Here is a 9878-nt window from a genome sequence, read left to right as displayed (position 1 = left end):
TAGCTCACTTTATTTGCATTTCAAGGTTATTTTTTGGCACCCTTAGGGGGAGGGATGCACAACGGGGTTGTAGGTGTTCACGTTTGCCCCCTTTTTCAAATGCAATATCTGTACAGTATTTTTTACTGGACATATATTGCCCCTATTGTGGGCTCATTATGGGGGGGGGGGGGATGTGAAGGTTTTCACCTGTATCATGACCAAGTCTGTTTCAAGCCATTGTAAAAATAAATAAATAAATAAAGAAGCTGTTTGGTGTGGAATCCAGACATTAATACAGGGAGAATATTGTATTGTATTATCATATTATTGCTTTATTTTATCATTGTATTGCACGGGAAGAATGAATATTGAGGCGGTATCTAGAGCGGAACACCAGTGACTGTGACATGTGTACGTTGCACATTGGACATTATATTGATCGCTTGGGGTTGTTACGTGTGAGAGTTCAGGGCAGTGATGGCTCTCGGAAGGAAATTGTTTTTCAGCCCTCTGCAGCGCCTCCCAGTGGGCAACAACTCAAAATGCTGAGACCCCGGATGTGAACTGTCGTACAAAACATTAAAACCGAGGTAAAATTAAAAAATTAAAAAATTAAAAAACAGATGAAATAAAAGGACATTTTGTGAGACTTGATGTTGAAGAATTCAAAGGACTGAAAGTTATCACAGCCTATAGGAAAACCGCATGCCTATTTAAAGCAAAAAATAGAGCCAAGAAGAACCTTTTTAAATACAGGATTGTTTGAATATAATCTAGGAATTATGTATTTTTTAGATCGTCCAGGTCATCTTTGTGTAGAAGACAGGAAAACCGGTTCACTTGCCTCAACCTAACCCCTCTACACCATTTTCAGATATTTCTTGAACTTGTGTACACCAAAAGAATGCAATACATATATTTTCAATGCAACATGATAACATCCAGGGCAGTCATAGACACCAGCAAATTTTTTGTTTCTTTAGAGTTGGTCTTCCAGTTCGTAAAAGCACTGGGTTTTACTTTACATGCTTACCTGGTGTGATTAAGGACAGTCAGTCTCACTTACTGCCTGTGAGGCATGTGGTGTAGTGTGGCCATCCTCCGCATTGACCTCAGTACCGTGCCTCCTACCCTCCACTTGTCTGTCCGTATCAGCTGGCCCGGACTGGTTTCCAGTAGCCACGCTCCTGGAGTCCTGATGTTTTTGTCCTGGGTCCCTGGGTGATGACACTGGGTTGGGCTGATTGGTCACATGTCTACTATGATGCTGCTGTCGCTGAACTCCCGAGGAGGAGTTCCTGCTGCTGGTTGGCGCTGAACGTGAACAACGACTCACTAGCAGCTGGGCTGGTCACCGGCAGTCGTCCACTGGTGTGTCACGACAAGGGGCTCGGGTAGGGATCTCTTTTATCTTTATCTGTATCTTTATTGTTGAAATTTCATGAATTAGTGGACAGCGGTATTTTGCAAACCATGTTCAAAGCAGAGGGGGAAAAAAAAGTTCCCATTCAATATACAAAGAAAAAAAAACAAAAAAAAAACAAACAGAAAGCAAGTATGTTTTAAAAGGAACCAAGATCTTTAAAAAACAAAACAAAAAACAGATTCAAAACAAAAGTGATGGCGTGTTATGTTTCTGTACAACCAAATAATCCAAATCAATATTTAAACAATAGTATGTTGAAGAAATGTTGTCTCTGATTGGCGTGAATAATAAATAATCTTGTCAGATGGAAACTTCAATGTCATAGCCTGAGGTCGAAAAATCCACGAGTGCGACTCGATGCGGCTAGGAAAACTTTTAAGCTGTGCATGTGCCATGTCACAGGTGCTACCAGTCTGTTGCTTTCTCCAGTGTTAGGTTGGACCCAACATTGAGGAGTTTCTCTATCACTTTAGGTGTACTGTTAATTACAGTACTGCATTACTGCGCAATTACAGTCTTTACAACTTTACAAGCAGTCTTAACTTACTTAACTGTTCGATGGCTCTCAGCAATATATATATACACACACAGACAAAAATGTATGAATTTATGTTTATATTTATATATATGTATGTATATAGGCCCTGCGATGAACTGGCGACTTGTTCAGGGTGTACCCTGCCTTCACCCTAAGACAGCTGCGATAGGCTCCAGCAGACCTCCGTGACCCTGAATAGGAATAAGCGGGTATAGAAGATGAATTAATGAATGAATGTATGTATATATATTTATGTATATATATATATATATATATATATATGTATATATATATATATATATATATATATATATATATATATATATATATTTATGTATATATATATATATATATATATATATGTATATATATACACACACACACACACATATATACACATATATATACACACACAAGCTTATTTTCCGAAATAGCTCAAATTGTTATATATATATTGACATATACAGATGCGTGTGTGTGTGTCGAAGGCGACAATTCAATTGATCAATTGATTTTTATTCTGAAAATTTTCTTCACGTACTACTTCCGCCGCTTGTACGTCTGACTTGTGTGTGTGTGTGTGTGCCGAAGGCGACAATTCAATTGATCAATTGATTTTTATTCTGAAAATTTTCTCCACGTACTACTTCCGCCACTTGTACGTCTGATTTGTGTGTGTGTGTGTGTGTGTGTGTGTGTGTGTGTGTGTGTGTGTGTGTGTGTGTGTAGCCGGGGCTCGGCGGAACAGCGCAATTTCGCAGCGGTTCCTCCGGGGGACAGGAGGCAGCCGGGCGGCGACGGTCATATAATTTAGCGTCGCCCCGTTCGACTCCTCTCCGCCTTGCTTTCGAAGACCCTTTGCCCGTGAAGGAGAGGACTCCGGCCCGACGCGACGGGGGTAAAAGGAAGCGGTAGCCGCGTTTAATGTCCTTTGCTAGTCTGGCGCAGTCGGCGCTCGGTTTCGCCATCAGCCGTTGTTACGAGCCGATAAGAATTCGCCGCATTTAACGTCACGAAGGGTTATATCTCAACGTGTTTGTGCTGAGTTGACCCCAAAAAACCGAGGGGGCCGATGTCAATAGCCGATAGCCGAGCGGAGGCGACCGAACGATGCAGCCGCGCAGTGGGTGTCTGACTGCAGGTGGATGGCCGCAACCTGACGGCCGCGGAAGCCGCTTCCCTCCCCCGACCAGCGGCCGGCCCTATTCTGCGGCTCCGCCCGGTGCTACAGGCACAGGAGAAGAGAGACGAGAGCGAGAGAGCAGGTTGTTTAAAACATATTAACAACAATAATAATCCCGAAACATGCTTCCGGGGGTCGGTGTGTTCGGCACCAGCCTGACCGCCCGGGTCATTATCCCGCTGCTGAAGAACGAGGGCTTCGCCGTCAAGGCGCTGTGGGGCAGGACCCAGGAAGAGGCGGAGGAGCTGGCCAAGGAGATGAACGTGCCCTTCTACACCAACCGGATCGACGACGTGCTGCTGCACCAGGACGTGGACCTGGTGTGCATCAACCTGCCGCCGCCCCTCACCCGCCAAATTGCGGTCAAAACGCTCGGTGAGTGAGTGAGCGAGTGAGTGAGTGGCCCCGTCGACCTACTCCTGATCTGGGTCTCGTGTGCCGGATGCTGCGGTTCTGCTGGTGTTGGGGGCGTAGGCGGGGTGGTGGTGGTGGTGGTGGTGGGGGGGGGGGTTGGTCGTTCAGTTTGGGCCATTTGTTGGCCTGTTTGTGCGGTTGTGCAAGCTTTCCCTGGTTCCCGCTGCTTGCACAGGATTAGAGGTTCATACCCTTCTGGTCTGTCTCTCCAGTCGAGACACATGCACCTTTGCTGCTCCTTTCTACAGGGCCGTTTCTAGCTCTTTTTTTTTGGGGGGGGGGGGTGATCAATGTGCGAAATATATGTCCATATTCGGAGGAGGGTGACGTTGAGGGGGTCCCGAATATTGACGAATATCGGTGTTGTTGGGATTACTCCACAAAAGTAATCCAACTACTGATTACTCCTTAAAAGGGTAATGTAATTACTTCTTTGTTACTTTGACTACTTTGGATAAGTAATCAATTACTAATTACTTTAGTTTAAACAAAAAAAAAAGATATAGTTACAGTTGTTCAGTGCTTTGGAATGAACTTGATTAAAGTGCAAATTTTGCAATTGCAAACATTGCCTCTGTCCTCTTAACGTGAGTGAATGTTTGCTCTCTGAACACAAACTGCACAATTCACAGAACAAACTCGTGCACAGCCCATATTGTTGAAAGGATCAGAAGCGCGGTAGTTAAAAGAGCTCTACTGCGCAGAGGCACTGCTGACTTACTTGTAAACATGGCCTTCGACAGTTTATGAAGTCCCGCGTGGATATTTTCGAAGTTGAGAACGTCTTGTTTCCTGTACATAACGCACAACGAACCACAATTTTTTTTTTCTTTTTTATTGAAACAAGATGAACTCAAAATAGTGTTTGTATGTTTTCTTTTGCCGCCGCCGCCGTGCTCGTTTTGGTGCGTCGTCGCATACCAATGACATCGCGCGCGCGGCTTCGTCGTCGATCTTGCGACATCGTTTACGGTTGTTTTTGTTTTTTTTTCAAAATTTCAAAGATTTTGTGGATAATAAGACTTTCAGCTGGCAAAATATTTCGTAAAAGTAAGATAATGATTATGATAAAATGACCAGTTTTGCCACAGTAATCCTGTTACATTACTCTGTTATTTAAAAAAAAAAGAAAAAAAAAAAGTAGTTTAATTACAGTAGTGGATTGCTTAGTAATAGATTACTCGCCAACGCCGATTGTAATATATGAAGATTGGCTCAAAAAATGTCAATAATAATTTAAAAAAAATGTGACATTAGACAAGGTGACACGATTCCAGATCGATCCGTAAACTTTCAACATCGGCTTTCGTTAACCTCTCCACCGTCTCTGCGTGTGCCCTCCACAGGCTCCCGTGCGCGTGTTTTGCAGCAGACTGTGTTGTAAAGTTGCGAAGTTGCGTTGCTGCAAGCGACTCGGCAGCAGCGCTACGACGGAACTCGACAAGCGTTGAGTCATTCGGGCGGCTCGACATGAGTCAATGTGCAGTATGCAGATAAATGATACGCAGAAACGAAAGTGGGCACCCTGGTCTTCGGGGTGAGCCGGTGGGTCCAGGTCAACCTGGTGCACCACACTGCCAGAGGCCTACGCTTCTATTTAGGCAATTCTATAATTAACTGAAGTCAGTTTTTTGGTTGTTGTTTTTTTTTTTCAGTATACCTTGAACTTGTCAACTCACTGAAAAATTGCCCTCCAAAGGAGCGGCTAGCCTCAGACTGGACTTACTCAGACTTGACAGACTTGCTCTATCAATTTTTGAACGGAGAATCGTTTGAATCAATAATTGATCGTGAATCAAATCGTTACACCCAATAATCACAAGCTTTTTTTTTTTTTTATGTTTTATCAACACGGATCGCAATTAGCGATAAAGCTGCGATCAAATTTAGAAAGTTCGACAAAACAAAAAACGTTTGCCGCATTTAGACCCAGAGCGGCGTGAGCGTCGAGTGCACGTCCGCCTGCAGAATGCAGGGACACTTGCAGAGCCAAAAGGCAATGATATGCAGACGCTGATATATGAGCCGGCTGTGAAAGCATCAGCGCGAGCTGGGCATAAATGCTTCGACCGACATGAGCACTGGGGCTATCGGGCTTATGAAAGCGCGGCCAGGTTGCCAACGTTCCTCGTGCATTTGCAATAAGAACCACGGCTCGTCGATGTCCGTGGTCTTTTGGGACACTTCTCATGGACGTTCTGAACACATTCATTCATTCATTCATTCATTCATCCATCTTCCATACCCGCTTATTCCTATTCAGGGTCACGGGGGTCTGCTGGAGCCTTTCCCAGCTGTCTCAGGGCGAAGGCAGGGTGACACCCTGGACAAGTCGCCAGTTCATCGCAGGGCCACATAGAGACACAGACGACCATTCACACTCACATGCGCACCTACGGACAATTTAGAATGTTCAATTGACCTCGCATGCATGTTTTTGGAGTGTGGGAGGAAGCCGGAGAACCCGGAGAGAGAACCCACGCAGACACGGGGAGAACATGCAAACTCCACACAGAAAGGTCCCAGGCCCGGGAACCCGGAATCGAACCCACGACCTTCTTGCTGTGAGGCGGCAGCGCTAACCACTGCGCCACCGCCTCGCCCCGTTCTGAACACTTCCGTGATTTTTCAAACCCACCTTTGATTCCAGTGGTTCTGCTAATTCGCATTGGCGGTTCTTCTCATTTGCGTTTTCTTACCTCCGGTGGCGTTTTAGAAGGAATCTCCTTTGTTCAAAGTTTAGCCTGGCTGCCGTCGTTAATTCCAGTGGGTTTTAATCTGCAAAGAAGAGAAAAACAAACCATTGAGTTATCAGCTGCTAAAGTGTGTGTGCTTTTTTTCGGAAACCCTCTACTCGTCCAGAAATTGGCTATGAATTCCAGTGGTATATCTTTCTTCTCTTTCTCTGTCTTGTGCCGTGTGGTGCTGCCTTTTGTCCTCGGCCCCCGTCGTTCTGTGCGAAAGCGATTTTGGCGCAATGTCAAAATGAAGCCTTCTTGATAGCACGCTATCCAGTGCTCTGTCTGTCTTCGTTCGTAGACGTTCGTTAATAAGTTGTGCATTTTGGGTTTTTTCACGACCTGTTGTGTTGTTCCTCTTTCCGATTTCTTTAAAAATCTGCTCTTTCCCCCCCCCCCCCCCAACTTTCAGACGAGTCGTCTTTTTGGTTGTTGTGAATTCTTCCTCGTGTGTTTGTCGTCCATGGGTCCTCGAGCAGAAGCATTATTATAATTTCTTTTTGTCATCGAGCACTTAAAAAATGGAGCACCTTGGCAAATGAACAGAAGATTGTCTCTGTGTGTGTGTGTGTGTGTGTGTGTGTGTGTGTGTGTGTGCACGTACAAATATATATATCTCGTGCAAAGAAACATTTTCTTGTCTTTTTTTGTCTTGCACTAGCGGTTTAAATCACTCATGTCGGGCATTCTCAACCACTATTGTGCCTGTTGTCAATCCCGCGGCCACAAACCAACAATGCGCATAATCTTATGTTGCGTATCTTGGTTAATCAGGCCCCAATAGTTTCCATTCTCGAGAGGATATTACACCTTTGAACTGCGGCTGAACTCATTACTTCTCTCGTCATGTTTGGACACCGTTGACAAGGAATTTGGTACGTTTGACTTGGCTGACGTCCAACCCTCGGTTGTTCCCTCCAATAAGGTATCGGAAAGAATGTCATTTGTGACCGGACGGCGACACCCCTGGACGCCTTCCGGATGATGTCGGCGGCCCAGTACTACCCCAAGTTGCTGAGCATCATGGGAAATGTGCTCCGGTTCTTGCCGGCCTTTGTTCGGATGAAGGAGTTGCTGGAAGAAGGATACGTCGGGGAGCTGCTGGTGTGCGAGGCCCAGGTATGCACAACATTTTTCAGTTTGGAATCTTTTTCGTTTTGCGGGGTTCTGAGTAAATGCAAAACACCACAACGTTTTGCCAAAAAAAAAAGAAAATGTTGATGCAACTTTTGAACACAGAGTCCCCCACTCAAATGCACCAATTTCACGATTGTCCCAATCCGTTCCATTTCTCGAGGTCCACAGCGGGAGTTTGCTCGGGAAGAAGTACAACTGGAGCTGCGATGACCTGATGGGAGGCGGCGGCCTGCATTCGGTCGGCAGCTACATCATTGACCTGCTCACGTTTCTGACCGGCCAGCGCGCCGCAAAGGTCCACGGCTTCCTCAAGACGTTCGTCAAGCAAACGGACCACATCTGCGGCATCCGCCAGATCACCAGCGACGACTTCTGCACGTTCCAGATGGTCCTGGAGGGGGGCGCCTGCTGCACCGTCACGCTCAACTTCAACGTTCCGGGGGAGTTTCGGCAGGAGGTGATCGTCGTGGGCACGGTGGGGAGGTTAACCGTCATGGGGACGGACCTTTACGGACAGAAGAACGTTGGGTCCTCGGGCCTCGGTCCGGAGCTGCTCCTCAAAGACTCGACGCCCCTGGAGAAGGCTTCTCTACCAGAGAAGGCCTTCAGCGACATACCGTCCCCGTACCTCACCGGAACGATCCGCATGATCCAGGCGGTGCGGGAGGCTTTTCAGGACCAGGAGGACAGGAGAACTTGGGACGGGAGGCCTCTCACAATGGCGGCCACCTTCGAAGACTGCCTCTACGCCCTCTGCGTGGTGGACACCATCAAGAAGTCCAACCAGCGCGGGGAGTGGCAGAACATTGCGGTGATGACCGAGGAGCCCGAGGTCAGCCCGGCGTACCTGATCAGCGAGGCTATGCGGAGGAGTCGGCTGTCGCTTTACTGCTAGCTGTTTTTTTTTTTTTTTTTTAATGGTGTTGGAAACCCACCAAAGTGTTCCAAGACCTTCACAGCTCCCTTTTACTGTTTTGACTTGAACCTGTTACTGGGCTCGTTTTTGTTTTTTTGTTTTTTTTAGTATTGACAAATCCTTTTGTCGCAACCGTTATGCCAAGGTCTTACCACTATGAGAGAGGAAAAATTTCTGATTGCCCGATTTCTCATCCTCAGTATTGGAGAAGAAGCTGCGATCAAATATCAGACCTCTGCTTTTATGGAGCCCTCTCTTGTTTTCTGCTTTTATTCTTCCAAAAGATAGCGTCCGAACCAGGGGTGGGCAAACTGTTGGGGCTGGTGGGGCCACAGTGTGTTCTGATGGAGTGTTTTGGTGACCCACCTCATAGGAGGAAAAAACATATCCTGGGATGGCATGTAGAAAACATGTGCTTCAATGTCAATTGGAAAATTACCAAAAGCAAATTTCCAACAAAGTCCGGGTCTTTAGCGGTATTTAGCTCGTTATTGGAATGACTCTTAAAATATCGGGGGAAAAAATGATGATATACAGCTATCGTATGACTTACTGACTATTAATATTGTTTCTTCAATTTCGCGCCAGATTAGAAAGCGTAACGGGCCTCATATGGGCCCCGGGCCCGTAGTTTGCCCACACCTGGTCTAAGTAAGTCCTTCTAAGAGAACGCGCTTAAAATCATCTGGACCAGATTATGTCTGCTTCCATTATTTCAGCGCCTCCTCCAACAGTGCTGGGTGGGAGCGGTACTTTACACTGCAGAGCTAGCGGGCCGAGGGAAGAACGGTCATCCTCTTACAACTGTAAACGTTTTCTACAAATATGAAGTGCTTGCTGTTTTACCCAGTGAATGTTTAAAAGAGTCAATACGGTCGATGACCTCGCTCTGTTCTTCAGGCATGTTTAAAAAGAAAAAAAAAAAAAAAGAAAAAAAAAGAGCGCGGGGGACAGAAAAGAAGTCGTTGCTTTTGGCTCGGCGGACTTTTAGATTAGCTTTGCCTTTCGGGTAATGCAAGTAATTAAACTTTGAGTGCTGATTTGTTGTTAAGTGTCTGTCAACGTGTGAAAAAAAGAAGAAGAAGAAAAAAAAAGCACAACTATTGCCATCACAAAACATAGTGAAGGCTTAAAGCAAAAGGCTGCTTTCTTGCCTGCATCTCCGTTCCTCTGCTTGGTTTTCCAGTTGTGCTAAAAATAAAAATAAATAATACTACTAATGTAATGACTACTGAAAATGTACACATGGACGTCACATGAATCAACGGCGAGCATCTCTGTTTCAAGGATACTGAAATGTTTAACTGTATTATAACTGTATTTATTTTGTACTAATCGGGGGAAATTAAAACTGTTTCCACCAGCGTTGGATGTTCCTTTGGTGGGTAGAGGGGCGCAGGCTGACGGCAGACTAAGATATCGGGGTGATGACGCGTTCGCTTGCAGTCCGGCAGGTGGCAGACAACAACTGGATTGAACTGGGAAAAAAAACAAACAAACAAAGAAGTCCGACGGAGCAGAGCAACAGCAGAGCTGTGCACGTG

The 9878-nt window shown here is 45.8% G+C and overlaps 1 protein-coding gene across 1 annotated transcript; it reads left to right on the top strand.

Annotated features, from left to right (window-relative positions):
• The first annotated feature begins 2694 nt into the window (after positions 1 to 2694).
• Positions 2695 to 9545, top strand: gfod1 (glucose-fructose oxidoreductase domain containing 1). The gene is made up of 3 exons (XM_076043091.1): positions 2695 to 3504; positions 7207 to 7400; positions 7579 to 9545. Exons 1-3 carry the CDS (start codon positions 3252 to 3254, stop codon positions 8311 to 8313), a joined length of 1182 nt encoding a protein of 393 aa, XP_075899206.1. The 5' UTR covers positions 2695 to 3251; the 3' UTR covers positions 8314 to 9545.
• Positions 9546 to 9878: the final 333 nt, after the last annotated feature.

This window comes from Nelusetta ayraudi, unplaced genomic scaffold (genome assembly GCF_046127955.1).
Source record: "Nelusetta ayraudi isolate G7.1 ecotype Tasmania unplaced genomic scaffold, CSIRO-AGI_Nayr_v1 ptg000073l, whole genome shotgun sequence".
In the NCBI taxonomy this organism is placed as follows: domain Eukaryota; kingdom Metazoa; phylum Chordata; class Actinopteri; order Tetraodontiformes; family Monacanthidae; genus Nelusetta; species Nelusetta ayraudi.
The sequence above is the reverse complement of the archived record's forward strand: the minus strand, read 5'-3'. Positions and strand labels throughout refer to the sequence as shown.

What these genes read in the sequence shown, in the direction of transcription:
- gfod1 (XM_076043091.1), top strand. Translation starts at nt 3,252, where the DNA reads ATGCTTCCGGGGGTCGGTGTGTTCGGCACCAGCCTGACCGCCCGGGTC. An exon ending in AATTGCGGTCAAAACGCTCG is followed by an intron (nt 3,505 to 7,206) that starts GTGAGTGAGTGA and finishes CCCTCCAATAAG; the next exon opens with GTATCGGAAAGAATGTCATT. An exon ending in TGCTGGTGTGCGAGGCCCAG is followed by an intron (nt 7,401 to 7,578) that starts GTATGCACAACA and finishes CCATTTCTCGAG; the next exon opens with GTCCACAGCGGGAGTTTGCT.